The 16,927-nt window shown below is 45.5% G+C and overlaps 1 protein-coding gene across 6 annotated transcripts in view; it reads left to right on the top strand.

Annotated features, from left to right (window-relative positions):
• Positions 1-16,927, top strand: part of unc5c (unc-5 netrin receptor C) — a 288,173-nt gene that overhangs the window by 226,736 nt on the left and 44,510 nt on the right. For 4 of the 6 annotated variants that reach the window (XM_033022604.1, XM_033022596.1, XM_033022588.1 and 1 more), the window contains exons 5-6: positions 3,744-3,924; positions 9,318-9,485. In XM_033022604.1, coding sequence (XP_032878495.1) covers positions 3,744-3,924; positions 9,318-9,485 — 349 coding nt within the window. The remainder of the gene's footprint in view (positions 1-3,743; positions 3,925-9,317; positions 9,486-16,927) is intronic. The other 2 variants (XM_033022624.1, XM_033022615.1) reach the window with 1 other exon arrangement.

Here is a 16,927-nt window from a genome sequence, read left to right as displayed (position 1 = left end):
ACCACAAGGGCCACATCTAACTCCCTCTTATATATAGCCAATGAACTGGCCTCAACTACCTCCTGTGGCCGAGAATTCCAGAGATTCACCACTCTCTGGGTGAAAAATGTTTTTCTCATCTCGTTCCTAAAAGATTTCCCCCTTATCCTTAAACTGTGACCCCTTGTTCTGGACTTCCCCAACATCGGGAACAATCTTTTTGTATCTAGCCTGTCCAACCCCTTAAGAATTTTGTAAATTTCTATAAGATCCCCCCTCAATCTTCTAAATTCTAGCGAGTACAAGCCGAGTCTATCCAGTCTTTCTTGATATGAAAGTCCTGACATCCCAGGAATCAGTCTGGTGAACCTTCTCTGTACTCCCTCTATGGCAAGAATGTCTTTCCTCAGATTAGGAGACCAAAACTGTACGCAATACTCCAGGTATGGTCTCACCAAGACCCTGTACAACTGCAGTAGAACCTCCCTGCTCCTATACTCAAATCCTTTTGCTATGAATGCTATCATACCATTCGCTTTCTTCACTGCCTGCTGCACCTGCATGCCTACTTTCAATGACTGGTGCCATGACACCCAGGTCTTGTTGCATCTCCCCTTTTCCTAATTGGCCACCATTCAGATAATAGTCTACTTTCCTGTTTTTGCCACCAAAGTGGATAACCTCACATTTATCCACATTATACTGCATCTGCCATGCGTTTGCCCACTCACCCAGCCTATCCAAGTCATCTTGCAGCCTCCTAGCATCCTCCTCACAGCTAACACTGCCCCCCAGCTTTGTGTCATCCGCAAACTTGGGGATGTTGCATTCAATTCCGTCCAAATCATTAATATATATTGTAAATAGCTGGGGTCCCAGCATTAAGCCTTGCGGTACCCCACTAGTCACTGCCTGCCATTCTGAAAAGGACCCGTTTACTCCTATTCTTTGCTTCCTGTCTGCCAGCCAGTTCTCTATCCACATCAATACTGAACCCCCAATACCGTGTGCTTTAAGTTGTCATCTGCAGTTCTTTCTTAAACACTGGTATTAGTTGATTATTATCACGTGCCAAATTACAGTGAAAAGCTTTTGTTTGTGATCTGTCCAATTAAATCAATTAAATCAGATTGCACTATACATGAGTACAATCAAGCGGTACACAAGTACAACAGTGGTGCACAGAGAAAAATGCCAGAGTGCTGAATATACAGTTAGAGCATCATAGCTTTACAGTTCCAGCGAAAAAGTCCAATGTCCGTATAGAGATAGGTTTGGAAGATCAGGACTGCACCCTAGCTGATTGGAGGATGGTTCAGTAGTCTGATAATAGCGGGCAAGAAACTGCTACTGAATCTGATGGTATGCGCTTTGAGGTTTTGTATCTGCTGCCCGATGGGAGAGGGGACAAAAGGGAATGACTGGGGTGAAAAAGATCCTGGATTTTGTTATTTGCTTTCCCGAGTGCGTGAAGTGTAGATGGAGTTGGTGGTGAGGATGTTGGTTTGTGCGAGATGGACAGGGCAGCACAGTGACGCAGTGGTAGAGCAGCTGCCTCACAGTGCCAGAGACTCCGGTTCGATCCTGACTAGGGGTGCTGATGGTGCAGAGTTTATACGTTGTCCCTGTGACCCCATGGGTTTTCTCCAGGTCCTCCAGTTTCTTCCCACACTCCAAAGATGTACAGGTTAGTAGGCTTTGGTAGAAAATGTAAATCGTCCCACGTGTGTAGGATAGTGCTAGTAGAGTATGGGGTCGCTGGACGGAATGGACTCAGTGGGCCGAAAGGCTTGTTTCAGCTCTGTATCTCTAAAATCTAAAGACAGGGTTACATCTATTTCTATGCCCTTCATGATTTTATAAACCTCTAAGGTCATTCCGCAGCTTCCCTTCACCCCAACCTATCTAGTCTCTCCTGATAACTCAAGCTCTCCACTCCTGGTAACATTCTTGTGAATTTTATTTCCCACCATTTCCAACTTAATGATATGTTTCCTGTAGCTAGGTGACCAGATCTGCACAAAATACTCCAAGTGCAGTCTCAGCAACGTCTTGCTCATTTGTTACAAGGTGTCCCACCTCTTGTGCACATCGATCATTGATTTTCCGACAGGTTTGAAGTCCGGCACCTCCATTAATTCAGACAAAGTTACAGGAGCACACTTGAAATTCCACCCCCCCCAGAAATCCCCCCAAAAATGTGGTACGTGTGACGCGGCCAATCTCGACCGCATTAGGACTTTTGCGCTATCGGCGGTCGAATTTGCCCCCTGCAGCCGGGACTCTGGAACTCCGGCCCGGCTGGAGCCAGCAGATCCGTTCCCATAGCCGACGTCCGAGGCCAACTTTGCGGGCCGGTAACTCGGCCCCGAGGTGGCCTAGGCCGAGCATTCCAGTACTGTTGGACTCCTATCAGAGACTGTGGCCTCCGTTGGTCTGGCAAAACGGATAATCCAGAAAGGCTCCGGAACTAAGCATGCCGGAAAATCGGTGGTAGACCTGTACTCACTCCCAACTCATGTCCTCTGTGATCTTCCAAGCATTTCCAGCTTACGCAGTTTTTATTTCAGATTTCCAGCATCTGCAGGTATTTCTACGGATCAATTTTAGATATTATTGAGTTGTGAGATGTCTAATCTGCTTCATGTTCCTAGGGAGTAGGAATTAGTGTTCCCTCAGGCTTTACGTGACCTTTCCTGTAATTTTCTCTCCACTCATTTACCCTATCTATTTCCCTCATGATCTTATACACCTCTGGTTCTTGATTCCCCTGCTCCGGGTACGAGACTCTGTGCATTTACACACAATCTATTCCTCTCATGATTTTGTACACCTCAATAAGATCACCCCTCATCCTCCTGCGTTCCAAGGAATAAAGTCCTAGCCTGCCCAACCTCTCCCTGTAGTTAAAGCCCTGGAGTATTGGAAACCTCAGAGTAAATCTTCTCTGCACTCTTTCCAGCTTGACAATATCTTTCCTACAACACGGTGGCCAAAACTGGACACCATATTCTAAATGTGGCCACAGTGATGTCTTGGCACAACTGTAACTTGTCCTCCCAACTTCTATGCTCAAGATAGACACAAAGTGCTGGAGTAACTCAGTGAGTCCGGCAACATCTCTGGGGGAAATGGCTAGGTGATGTTTCTGGTCGGGACCCTAGCCAGGTAAGCTCATTGTTGGCCAGAGAAGGTGTGATCTCAAGAGGGAAACAATGCGGAGAACCGTGGGACAGGTAAAACGACGAGGGTGGAGGAGGTGGGAGGGGCGGTTGCTTAAAATCTGAGAATTCAATTTTCATACCATTGGGTTGTAAGCTAACCAAACAAAATATGAGGTGCTGTTCCTCCAATTTGCCTTTAGTTTATTGTCACGTGTACCCAGGTATAGTGAAAAGCTGTTGTTGTGTGCTATCCAGTCAGCGGAAAGACAATACATGATCTCAATCGAGTCATCCACAGTTGTCGGATGGATACATGATCTGTTGGAGTAGAGATTTAAAGGAGTGGAGCGATTGTAATGCGTGATTGCAGATCCACTTCTGGGACCAGCGCACAAAGAGTCGCCTGGGTTGGGTGCCATCTTGGATCAAAATCCACGTTTTGGCCTCACTCTGGCGTGAAGAGCTGGAGGCACAAAAATACTCAATAATCTGACTGATGATGTTAAAGGGACTGGGAAGGTTGTTAGGCCTATTGCCCGAGGGTGCGTTTGACCGGAGGCGCGGTATCTAACTGTGTGGCTGGTTCTCTTGGATGCCTAGGTGGAGTGGCTGAGGAACGAGGAAGTCATTGACCCCGAGGAAGATCAGAACTTCTACCTGACCATCGACTACAACCTGATCATCAAGCAAGCCCGACTCTCCGACACAGCCAACTATACGTGTGTGGCCAAAAACATTGTGGCTCGGCGTAGGAGCACAACAGCCACTGTCATTGTCTACGGTGAGTGAATTCACCAGCCCGGTGCAGACAGCATTGTGACCACAAGCCCGTACATGGCCAACGAGGTAACATTCAAGTAGGGTTAGGTTTATTATTGTCACATGTACCGAGGTACAGTGAAAGGTTTTATTTTGCATGATATCCATTCAGATACATTCATAAGTCCATCAGTTGTCGGAGCAGCACAGTGGCACAGCGGTAGAGTTGCTGCCTTACAGCGCCAGGTATCCAGGTTCGATCCTGACTACGGATGCTATCTGTATGAAGTTTGTACGTTCTCCTTTTGACCTCCCACACTCCAAAGGCATACAGGTTTGGAGGTTAATGGGCTTCAGTAATATTATAAATTGTCCCTAGTGTGTAGGACAGTGTGAGTGTACACTGGCCAGCACAAACTAGGGGGATCGAAGGGCCTGTTTCCGCGCTGTGGCTCCAAAATCTAAGGAACAGAGTTAGGCCATTCAGCCCACTGACATCAGCTAATACTATACATAAATACAATCATGTCAAACTTGAATACCAGCAGTAGAAAAAGGGAAGATACAGAGCACAGGATATAGTTCTCTGCATTGCAGCGCTCCAATTCCACAGACACAGTCCAATATCCCCATTGGGGTAGAGGTGGATCGGACAGTACCCTAGTTTATGGAAGGACCATTCAAAAGTCTGAGAACAGAGCTGAAGAGGCTGTTCCTGAGTCTGGTGGTGTGTGCTTTCAAGCTTTGGTATCTTCTGCCAGACGGGAGAAAAAGAAATGGCAGTGGTGGGAAAATGTGTTGTTTCTGTTGGCTATTTTTCCGAGGCAGCGTGAAGTGTAGATAGAATCAATGGTGTGAAGTCTGGTCTGTGTGATGGATTGGGCAACACCTGCACTCTCTGCAATTTCTTGTGGTCTTGGGCGGAGTTGTTGCCAAACCGAGCTGTGATGCAAGCCGACAGTAAGCTTCAGACTCAGCAGCAAATGTATTGGACTAAATTACAAGGCATAGCTTTAAAATAAGAGAGGTAAAGTTTAAAGGAGATGTGTGGGGCAGGTTTTTTTTACACGGAGTGTGGTGGGTGCCTGGAATGCGCTGCCAGGAGACAGGTACCATAGTGGCAATTAAGCCATGTTTGTCATTACTACATCTTTGACAATGACCTGTGCAGGGGTGTCATAGAAACATAGAAAATAGGTGCAGGAGCAGGCCATTCGGCCCTTTGAGCCTGCACCGCCATTCATTATGATCATGGCTGATCATCCAACTCAGTATTCTGTACCTGCCTTCTCTCCATACCCCCTGGTCCCTTTAACCACAAGAGCCGCATCTAACCCTCTTTAATATAGCAACAGGAGTTATGGGGAGAAGTTATGGGGAGAAGGCAGCAGTATGGGGTTGGGAGGGAAACATAGGTCGACTATGGTTGAGTGGCCGAGTAAACTCGATGGGCCGAATGGCCTAATTCCGTTCCTGGAACTTATGAACTTATGAAGCCTGATGGAATGTTCAGACATAATAAAAGGCAGCATGGAGGAATCAGTAGTTAAGAGTCATATCGAAAATATTAAACATGTAGCACAGTCCAGCATAGGAACGGGCCCTTTGGTCACAATATCTATGCTGATCATGATGCCAACATGAACCAATCTCCTCCAGCTGCAAGTGATCCATATCCCTCCATCCCCTGCATATCCATGTGACCATCAAAAAGACTCCTATTGTATCTGCCTTCACCACACCCCTGGCAGCTTGTTCCAGGCACTCACCCACCTCTGTGTAAAAAACACAACTCCTTTAAACTTTGAAAACACCGTGATATAAAAGCACAGGATCATAACAAAGGAAAGATCTTCATGACTATAGCACCCGAAAAAAAGCATTACCACCAATGTCACTTTCTTCACCCATTTCTGAATCACCCCCGCTGGCCCCTCTCACTCACCTCATCCACCTATCACTCACTGGGCTGGGGCGGGAGATTGCAACCTTCACGTGGTCCGCCCTGTTTCGACGAACACAATCAACCCAGCGTGCACAATCAAATAAGATCAAACAGAACAAGTTGTCCTGCAACTTTGGGCTGTGCACGCCATACGCAAGAAGAAGAAGAGACTCACTGGGTTTTGTTTCACCCTCACCTCTGTTTTCCACCTTTCTCTCTCCCCCACCCCCACACCATCAATCTGAAGATGAGACCCGACCCAAAATGCCGTCTGTCCATTCTCCTCCACAGATGCTGTCTGACCCACAGAGTTCCTCCAGCACTTTGTGTTTTGCTCCATTTTCTATCGTCTGCAGTTCCTAGTGTCTCCATGAACTTCGGATCATTATTGTAATAAATATCACAGAGAGTAGCAGCCATTTTTGAAATTATTCCTGGTTTAACAGGCATTAAAAAACTCTGGGAAATATTAAAGAGGTGTGCACCTTGTGAAATCCCTTAATCTCACTAGGGAGATCTCTTATACTCTGAAATCCTTGTGATTAAATATCAGTTAATTAGGTCATCTTCAACTCCTTAATTAAAATATCCATCCAGGTTTCATTGAAGTAGTATTTCCAATTAATTAGTTCCAAATTAGATTGTGGCTCTGCTGCCATGTCAGATCACAACCCTAATCCTTCGCTGAAGGTCTGCTTTAATATGTATTAAAGGAACAATAGTCATACAGCATGGAAACAGGCCCTTCGGCCCAACTTGCTCACACCGACCAACATGTCCCACCTACAACACTCCCACCTGCCTGTACTTAGCTCACATCCTTCTAAACCTATTCTATCTATGTAACAGATCCAGTAAATAGATCCAGTTTCTATTTACCTCATTGGAGACCCTCAGACTATCTTTTATCGGAAATAACTGGACTTTATCTTGCACTAAACATTATTCCCTTTATCATGTATCTGCAAACTGTGGATGGTGAGATTGTAATCATCGTGTAATCTTTCCGTTGACTGGTTAGCCCGTAACAAAAGCTTTTCACCGTACCTCAGTACACATGACAATAAGCTAAACTACCTGCCTAAATGTCTCTCAAATTTTAGAAGAGTAACTGCCTCAACTACCTCCTTCGATAGCTGGTTCCATACACACACCATCCTTTGTATAAAAATGTTATCTCTCAGGTTCCCATTAAATCTTCTCCCCCTCACTTTAAACCTATGTCCTCTGGTTCTTGATTCCCCTATTCTGGGTAAAAGAATAGGGGAACAGTGGAATAGGGGAATAGTGCGTTTATCCGATTTATTCCTCTCATGAACTTCTATAAAAGCACCCCTCATCCTCCTTTGCTCCAAGGACTAGAGTACCAGCCTGCTCAACCTCTCCCTGTAGCTCACGCCCTCGAGTCCTAGCAACATCATCGTAAAGAGGGTAGTCTACACACCAAGACCCTCAGCAGCATTGATGTACTGAGGGATCTTGGGCTTCAGGTTCACAGTTCCCTGAAACTGGCAACAAAAAATGGAGGGAGTGGTTAGGCCAGAATGATGTGGAGGCTTTGGAGAGGGTGCAGAAGATGTCCGTTCACCTGAATGCTGCCTGGATTGGAGAGTATTAGGTATAAGGAGCGGTAGGACAGACAATAGACAATAGGTGCAGGAGTAGGCCATTCAGCCCTTCGATCCAGCACCGCCATTCAATGTGATCATGACTGATCATCCACAATCAGTACCCCGTTCCTGCCTTCTCACCCTATCTCCTGACTGCGCTATCTTTATCTAACTCTCTCTTGAAAACATCCAGAGAATTGGCCTCCATTGCCTTCTGAGGGAGAGAATTCCACTGATTCACAATTCTCTGGGTGAAAAAGTTTTTCCTCATCTACGTTCTAAATGGCCTACCCCTTATTCTTAAACTGTGGTGCCTGGTTCTGGACTCCCCCCAACATCGGGAACATGTTTCCTACCTCTAGCACGTCCAATCCCTCAATAATCTTATATGTATCAATAAGATACCCTCTCATCCTTCTAAATTCCAGATTATACAAGCCTAGCCGCTCCATTCTATCAACATATGACAGTCCCGCCATCCCGGGAATTAACCTCGTGAACCTACACTGCACTCCCTCAATAGCACAAATGTCCTTGTCCAAGAATGACTTGGATTGTTTCTCTGGAGTTTTAGATATTGAGGGGAGACCTGATAGTATATACAATTGTTAGAGGCCTAGATAGGGTAGACAGTCAGAACGTTTTTCCCAAGGTGGAAGTCAAAGACTAGAGGGCACAGCTTTAAGGTGAGAGAAGCAAAATCATAAGTGGATGTGTGTGGCAAGTTTTTTACACAGAGGGTGGTGGATGCCTGGAACACACTGCCTGGGTGGTTTGGAGGCAGATAGTGTCTTCAAAGAGGCTTTTAAATAGGCACATTGATATGCAGGGAATGGAGGAATATGGATCACGTACAGAGAGATGAGATTAGTTCAACCTGGCATCATGTTTGGCACAGACATTGTGGGCCGAAGGGCCTGTTGCTGTGCTGTGCTTTTCTGTGTTCCATTTCTATGTAAATCTTGTCTGCACTCTTTCTAGCTTAATGGCATCTTTCCTACGGCAGGGTGACCAAGACTGAACACAATAATCCAAGTATAGAAGTAGAAACAAGGAACTGCAGGTGCTGGCTTATAACAAAGATAGACATAAAGTGCTGGAGTAACTCAGTGGATCTTCCTACTGTGGGAAAGAGTTACTGGAGCATTGGTGTTGCATCTCAGTCACTCCTTGTCTGGATGTACGAGTGTTTTTTATGTGCCGCTACTTGTCAGTACAGCGTATCTTTATAGCTGTGATCTGCAAGGAGAGGTTTGAGCACTGGAGGCTGAGGGGCGATATTGCCAAGGTGCATAAAATCATGAGGGGAATAGATTGCAGAATGCACATTCTTTTATTCCATGGTAGGGAATTCAAACACTGGAGAGCAATGGTTTAAAATGAGAGAGAAATGGGCCAAACGCAGGCAAATGGGAGGAGTGTAGATGGGGCCGCATGGGACCACGTGGGTTTTCTCTGGGTGTTCCAGGTTCCTCCCACACTCCAAAGACGTATAGGTTTTTAGGTTAATTGGCTTTGGTAAGAAATTGTAAATTGTTGTTAGAGTGTACGATTGTGTTAGTGTACGGGGGTGATTGCTGGTCGGCGCGGACTCGGTGGGCCGATGTGCCAGTTATCACGCTGTAGCGACTTTAGAAAGTCAGCAAAGGTGATATTTTGGGTCGAGGCCCTTTACAGCCTGGCTCGACCTGAAACATCACCGATCCATGCTGCCTGACCCACTGAGTTACTCCAGCACGTTGTTGTGTAATAACCAGCCAGCTGCAGGTCTATGTTTCTAATTCCACCCTCTTACATCTTGGTTCTCAATCTGTGCTAACACTGTCTCAACATCTTCTCCCTCTCTCCCCATCTCCCCAGTGAACGGAGGCTGGTCCTCGTGGATGGAGTGGACCTCCTGTAACAGTCGCTGTGGCCGGGGCTACCAGAAACGCACGCGCACCTGCACCAATCCCACGCCCATCAACGGAGGTGCCTTCTGCGACGGCCAGAGTGTCCAGAAAGTTGCCTGCACCACCATGTGTCCCGGTAAATGGAATTACCCCCCCACCCCCCCCACCCCCCCCGAGTGGACTCACCATCAACAGCCCACCACTGCATGGCAAATTAAACTGTATAACCCGTTGTCACCTATCCCACAGTGAACATTGGACAATTATGGCTCCACATTTCCTTGATTAGCTTTGTCTTTTGCATATCTTCCATTCATTTGTCCTAAATGCCGTCTATACCTCTCATTTCCCTTTCCCATGACCCTCAGTCTGAAGAAGGGTCTCGACCCGAAATGCCACCTATTCCTTTCTCCCAGAGATGCTGCCTGACCCGCCCAGTTACTCCAGCGCTTTGTGTTTGACAAATTGTCCCGCAGGTTGGTCCATGTGAAAATTTGTGTGTATCCGCAGAATTCGAGATGAATTTGTTTCAATGGTTCGTGGATCTTTTTATGGTGACGTACATGCCAAACGTATGTCAAAGAATCAAATTTCACTGCACCTTAAATGGAACACCTGGCAATAAAGGACCATTGAGGTACAGTGAAATATTTTTAGCATACAGAATAGTGTGATTATTGGCATACAGAAAGACAATCTCGATTATATACCCCAGGCATGTCCACATCAAATAGTCACCAGATTTTACACAGTGTGCCACTTTACACAGTCCCAGCTACCGCTGGCCACCAAGGCCCATTGCAGTCGTCACCTCATTCACATCACCAGTGAACCATCCCGCTCTCCTCTCCGGACCTTCACCCTTCATGCCCCGTGGGGGGCTCCCGCAGCTGACCTTGAAGGTTCCATTTAAATAGGGAGGCCATCCATTGAAAGAACAACCTCATTGCTATAACAATATTTATGTACGATAACAAGAGATTTCGACAGGTACATGGGTAGGTTTAGAGGGATATGGGCCAAACATGGGCATGGGACTAGTGTCTTGGTCGACATGGGCAAATTGGGCCAGAGGGCCTGTTTCCACATTGTATGACTATGACTGTAGGAATCATGCAGAACAGGCCATTCGACCTTTTGGCCTGCCTACCATGTAATGTCATGGCTGATCTTTTTCCTCATCCCCACTTTATCTCATATCAAGATTCAAGAAAGTCGCAAGTGTTTTATTGTCACATGTACTGTAAACAGATTACCGCGATTCCCTTAATATCTCTCAATCATTGTGGGCGGCACAGTGGCGCAGCGGTAGAGTTGCTGCCTTAGACCCAGGTTCCATCCTGACTACGGGTGCTGTCTGTATGGAGTTTGTATGTTCTCCCGGGACCTGCGTAGGTTTTCACCGAGTGCTCCGGATTACGCCCACACTCCAAAGACATATAGGCTTGTAGGCTAATTGGCTTGGTAAAATTGTAAATTGTCCCTAGTGTGCGTAGGATAGTGTTAGTGTGCGGGTATCGCTGGTCGGCGCGGACTCGGTGAGCCGATGGACCTGTTTCCATGCTGTATATCTAAACTAGTTCTATCAATCCGTGATTAGGAGTGGACTTGGTGTGGTGCTGAGAGAGTTGGCAACGTCTAAGCACGATACCTACGGATACTTGAAACTTCTACACAAGTTTGTGTGCATTATTCTGATCTTTTCTAACATATGGACGTACGATATATATACAGTGACAATGTCTTTGCCAAGTACACCCACATGAGTTATTTACATCTTAAGCATCACCACAACAATGTTGTAGTTAAATAAAGGAAAGGAATGTCATAGTCATACAGCGTGGGAAACATCGCTTTCGGCCCAACTTGCCCACGCCTACGAACATGACCCATCCACACTAGTCACACCTGCCAGTATTTCGCCCATTACCCTCCAAACCCATCCTATCCATGTACCAAATAACCATATAACCATATAACAGTTACAGCACGGAAAACAGGCCATCTCGGCCCTTCGAGTCCGTGCCGAACACTTATTTTCCCCTAGTCCCATCTACCTGCACTCAGACCATAACCCTCCATCCCTTTCCCGTCCATATACCTATCCAATTTATTTTTAAATGATAAAATCGAACCTTCCTCCACCAATTCCACTGGAAGCTCGTTCTACACAGCTACCACTCTCTGAGTAAAGAAGTTCCCCCTCATGTTACCCCTAAACTTCTGTCCCTTAATTCTCAAGTCATGTCCTCTTGTTTGAATCTGTCCTGTCTAACCTGTCTAAATATTTCTTAAACGTTGTGATTTTACCTGGCTCAACTACGATCTCTGGCAGCTCGTTCCATACTCCCACTTACCTTTGTGTAAATAAAAAAGTTGCCCCTCAGGTTCCTATTAAATCTTTCCCCCCCTCAGCTTAAACCTCTGTCCTCTGGTTCTCGATTCCCCTACTCTGGGGAAGAGACTGTGCATTCACCCTGACAACACTTCCTTTGTGCCATTGAACATTGACTCTACTCGGAGTCTATAGCAAAGATGGGATTGCACAGAAAACTCAATAGGGTTGGATAACCGGACATTTAAATGTCTGTGGTGCCTTGAATCATCTCGTTCTCCGATGCTCCCCACCCTTCCCTCCCCCTTGCCCTCCTGCCCTGGAACCCATTGGGAATGTTGCGTCGAAACGAGCAGAGAGCAGACAGGAGACATCCACATCGATGGGTCTGGAATGCCATCCACGTTGGTTTTGTTTAGTCTGGTCTATTGTCACATGTAGCGAGGTACAGTGAAAAGCTTTTGTTATGTGCTAACCGGTCAGCGGAAAGACAAAGCATGATTACAATCAAGCCATTCACAGTGTACAGATACAAGATAATGGGAATATCGTTTAGTGCTCGTTTGCCTCTCCCCTGACTAGTCTGAAGAAGGGTCTCGACCAGAAACATCTCCCATTCCTTCTCTCCAGAGATGCTACCTGTCCCGCTGAGTTACTCCACCATTTTGTGTCTATCTTCGGATTCGACGAGCATCTGCAGTTCCTTCCTATATCAAACAAACCTGGATCCACTTCCAGTTCCCCCCACCCCCGCACTTAGCCCTCCTCCTCACGAGCCCATCTCCCCTCCCTATACTCGATGGGAGTTGCCCCCTGTGTGAGTTCAATCCCCAATGACACAGAATGGTTTAGTTTAGGTTTAGTTTTGTTTTAGTTTAGTTTAGTTTATTATCAGCACGTGTACCGAGGTCCAATGAAAAGCTTTTTTTGCTGCGTGCAATCCAGTCAGCAGAAAGCCAATTCATGATCACAATCAAGCTGCCCACAGTGTACAGATGCAGGTTTAGGGGTATAACGTTTAGTGCAAGTTAAAGTTGTGAAGTCCGAAATAGTCAAGATAGCCCGAGGGTCTCCGATGAGGTGGATGGTAGCTCAGGACCACTCTCTAGTTGCTGATAGGATATTTCAGTTGCCTGATAACAGCTGGGAAAAAACTGTCCCTGAATCTGGAGGTTCTGTAGGCGTTTCGGCACATCTGTTTAGTTTAGTTTAGTTTATTGTCACATGCACCAAGGTACAGTGAAGTACTTTTTGGTCAGTCATCGGAAAGACTATACAGATGCTCCCCAATTTAAGATGCTTTGACTTACGATATTTCAAATTTACGATCGGGAAACGCTTGGCAATGGCAGCGAGCCGCACGTCACTTCCAGCCTCGTGTATTAAATGCATTTTCGACTTGCGATATTTTATATTTTCGATGGGTTTTTCGGAACGTAACACCTTCGTAGGTCGAGGAGCAGCTGTACATGATTCCAATCGAGCCATCCACAGTGTACAGATACAGGATAATGGGAAACATTTTAATTCAAGATGAGGTCCAGTAATGTCCGATTAAAGATAGTCTGAGGGTCTTCAATGAGGTAGATAGTAGCTAAGGACTGCGACGTGGAAACAATGCATGAATATTTACCTTTTAAATACCGACTGGAGAAAAAAAGGCACTTTAAAAGTTTTCTGAGGAGATTTAGATCAATTTACAGTCCTAGATAGCCATGCTGCACAGTGACAGGACAACTGATAAACAAGATAATGCAATCAATAAGTTAATAACTAATAGGTGCAGAGAAATTTAGAGAGGCAGAGGACAGATGAATTGTCTGATAGGTAGATCGATGGGAAGATAGATAGTTAGCAGAAGACCAATATATAACTGAGCTGTTAGATGGACAACAGTTAAATAAATTAGCAAACCAAGGAGGTGTAAAGGCAAGCAAGATCATGGATGCTACTGCTGTGCAGTCATAGTCGTACAGCACGGAAACAGACCCTTCGGCCCGACTTGTCCATGCCGACCAAGATGCCCCATCCAAGCTAGTCCCATTTCCTTGCATTTGTCCCATATCCATCTAAACTTTTCCTATCCATGTACCTTGTCCAAATGTATTTTACATGTTGTTATAGCACCTGCCTTAACTATGTCCTCTGGCAGATTGTTCTATATACCCACTACCCTCTCTTACCCCTCAGGTTCCTATTAAATCTCCCCCCCCCCCCCCACCTTAATCCTATGTCCTCTGGTTTTAGTTTCCCCTACTCCAGATAAAAGGCTCTGCACATTCACCCTATCTATTAGTAAGATTAAACGAGAACTTATCAGTTCGAAGTTTGATCTGTATTTTATGAGGAGTTACGATGAGGGATTACGTGAAGAACCCGTCCAGCACGCATGCGCGACATACTTCAAAGCAGCGGTGTGGAATCACAGAAAGACACAATAATTGAAATAAACATAGTAAAGAAAAGGAGAACTTAAATACCAGATGATCTCTATAATTGAGGGTGAGAGCGGAGGGCACGTAATCCCTCATCGTAACTCCTCAAAAATACAGATCAAACTTCGAACTGGTAAGTTCTCGTTTAATCTTACTATTTTACTTCGGAGTCACGTGAGTGACTACGTGAAGATTTTAAAGCTCTGTGATTTCAAACCGTGTAACAGTTCATACTTCACTCACTGCCGAAGTCATTCGAGGGAGGAAGTATGTTATCGTAATCAACCATGAATCTGTTTGTAAAGACAATAATGGTGTTTATTAAACAATAACAAAAACAAATTGCTCCCCCGGGCTTAAATTATATATTTGCAGATTCTAATATTTTTTCTGCAAATGATGCAGGTTCTGCCAATGGCTTATTATATTACTGGCTGTATTTGAAACGTTTTTTCCCCAGACCACCCCGCTGTAGCCAGGATGTGGTCCATAGGTACGTCCATCCTCTTAGCCGCCGACGTGGATGCTGCCCTGGTGGAGTGAGATTTATACACGTTAGTATTTACACCAGCGGCTTTCAGCACCTGCTTGAGCCATCTTGAAATAGTTTGGCTCGTCACCCGACCATGAGGTTTCTTGTGGCTGACCCATAAGGCTTTTTCTCTCCCTCGGGGAATTCTTGTTGTGTCAATAAAGTTCAATAAGTGGGTCATGACACATAACTGTGGTTCAGGTGGGTAAGCCTGGAATTCCATGACTGGGCTTGATGTTCCTGACCTGCTCTGTTTGACCAGCCCCTGGATGGTAAATGAGACACCATGTTACAACCATGTTGTCCAATCGTAATAGATGAAGTGACTGGACTCTTTGTGCTGAGAAAAGTGCCATCAGCATGACCGTCTTCAGAGTTAATTGTTCCAGGGTGAGGGACCTGGCTGGTGACCATCCCCTAAGGTATGTCAGGACCACACTGACATCCCAGATTTGGGTGTACCTAGGTCTGGGGGGATTAGAGTTAAATATGCCTCTCATGAGCTTGATCACCAGCGGGTGGGATCCCATGGCCTGTTGTCCTGGTGCCTGAATTAAATAGGCTGACAGAGCACTTCTGGCTGTATTAATGGTGCTGTAGCTGAGTCCTTCATTGTGGTGAAGGCCTGCCAGGAACTCCAGTACATTGGTTACAGTTGTAGTTAAGTATGTGGTTCCTGTGTCCGAACAGTATCTTTCCCACTTCTTGATGCTTGACAAGTATTGTTTCCTTGTGGATACGCGGTGGGATGCTGTCATTGTGTTGATGGTGTTTTCTGACAATCCCAGGCCCAGCAGAGGCCTTTTCAAAATCTGCAACCCAGGAGTTTAATTTTATCGTGGCATGGGTGGCTTATGCCTGATACTGGGTGAGTTAACAAGTCTGGGCTACTGGGAAAAGTCATTGGGGTCTCGACGACCATGTCGAGGACCACTGGGAACCATGGCTGTGTAGGCCAGTCGGATACTATCAAAATGCCTGAAGCAGAGTCCATCTGTATTTTGCGTAGTACCCGACTGATGAGGCAGAAGGGAGGAAAAGCATAAAAGAAGAATTTTCCCCAGTCCAGCGGGAACGCATCTATCGCTGCTGCCGCAGGGTCTGGTTCCCAAGCGACATACATTGGAACCTGGTGATTTAGTCTGGATGCAAATAGATCGCTATCTGGCGTGCCATATTGCTTTGTAATTTTAGCAAATGCTTTGGGATTTAACATCCATTCGGTGTTATCATTGAATTTGCGTGACCTGGTGTCTGCCACTGTATTTAGCTTACCTGGTAGGTAAGTTGCTCATAGCCAAATATGTCTGTCGACACACCATTGCCAGATTGTGTTGACCAAATTGTCACATGATATTGATTTTATACCGCCCATATGGTTAATATAGGCCACCACCGTGGTATTATCTATTTGTAAACGAACATGCAAGTGATGCATATTTGTTGAATATGCTTTTAAGCCATAAAATGCACCCAATATTTCCAGATAATTTATGCCCAGTGTCTGTAGTAAAGATGACTCTAGATTAGTCCATCTACCACCTGTGCTGGATATAGTATTAGTTGCTCCCCAGCCTTGAGCACTGGCATATGTTTGAATAATTAACGTAGGGTTAATGATGATAGGGCTGGAACTATGCCAAATGTTCCCTACCCACCACTGTAACTCTGATATTGCTTCAGTGGGTAATTTCATGACTCGGTCAAAGTGACCTGCATGTCGTTTTAACGCCTGCACTTTTGCTCTTTGTAAGTTTTGATAGTGCAGAGGTCCAAATTGTGTAGCTGGAAATGCTGCTACCATTTTTCCAATTACTCTTGCCACTTGTCGAATGGTTGGTCGATCGTTGGCCATTAAATTGTTACATGTTTGTGCCAATTCGGCTGCTTTGTCTTTTGGCAAGGTTACAGACATGTGGACTGAGTTAATTGTGAATCCCAGATAGTCCATGGTTGTGGATGGTGTCAACTTAGATTTATCTGGATGTAAGACAAATCCCAAGGTTTCAAACAATTGTTTGGTAGCTGATATAGCCAATTCCATGGTTTTGCCTACTATTAAGATATCATCAAGATATGCCATGACAATATGTTTCTGTTTTCTTAATATTGCCAAGGCTGGTTTTAATATCTTGGTGAATAATCTTGGGGCTGATGTTAACTCATTAGGCAACGCTTTAAACTGCCATTGTTGCCCCATCCAGGTAAATTTCAGGTATCTGCGATGATCCTTTTGAATGGGTACTGAATAGTAAGCATCTTTAAGGTCGATGCTT

The sequence above is a fragment of the Amblyraja radiata genome, chromosome 1 (genome assembly GCF_010909765.2).
Source record: "Amblyraja radiata isolate CabotCenter1 chromosome 1, sAmbRad1.1.pri, whole genome shotgun sequence".
NCBI lineage: Eukaryota > Metazoa > Chordata > Chondrichthyes > Rajiformes > Rajidae > Amblyraja > Amblyraja radiata.
This window is presented reverse-complemented; position numbering and strand designations above follow the sequence as displayed.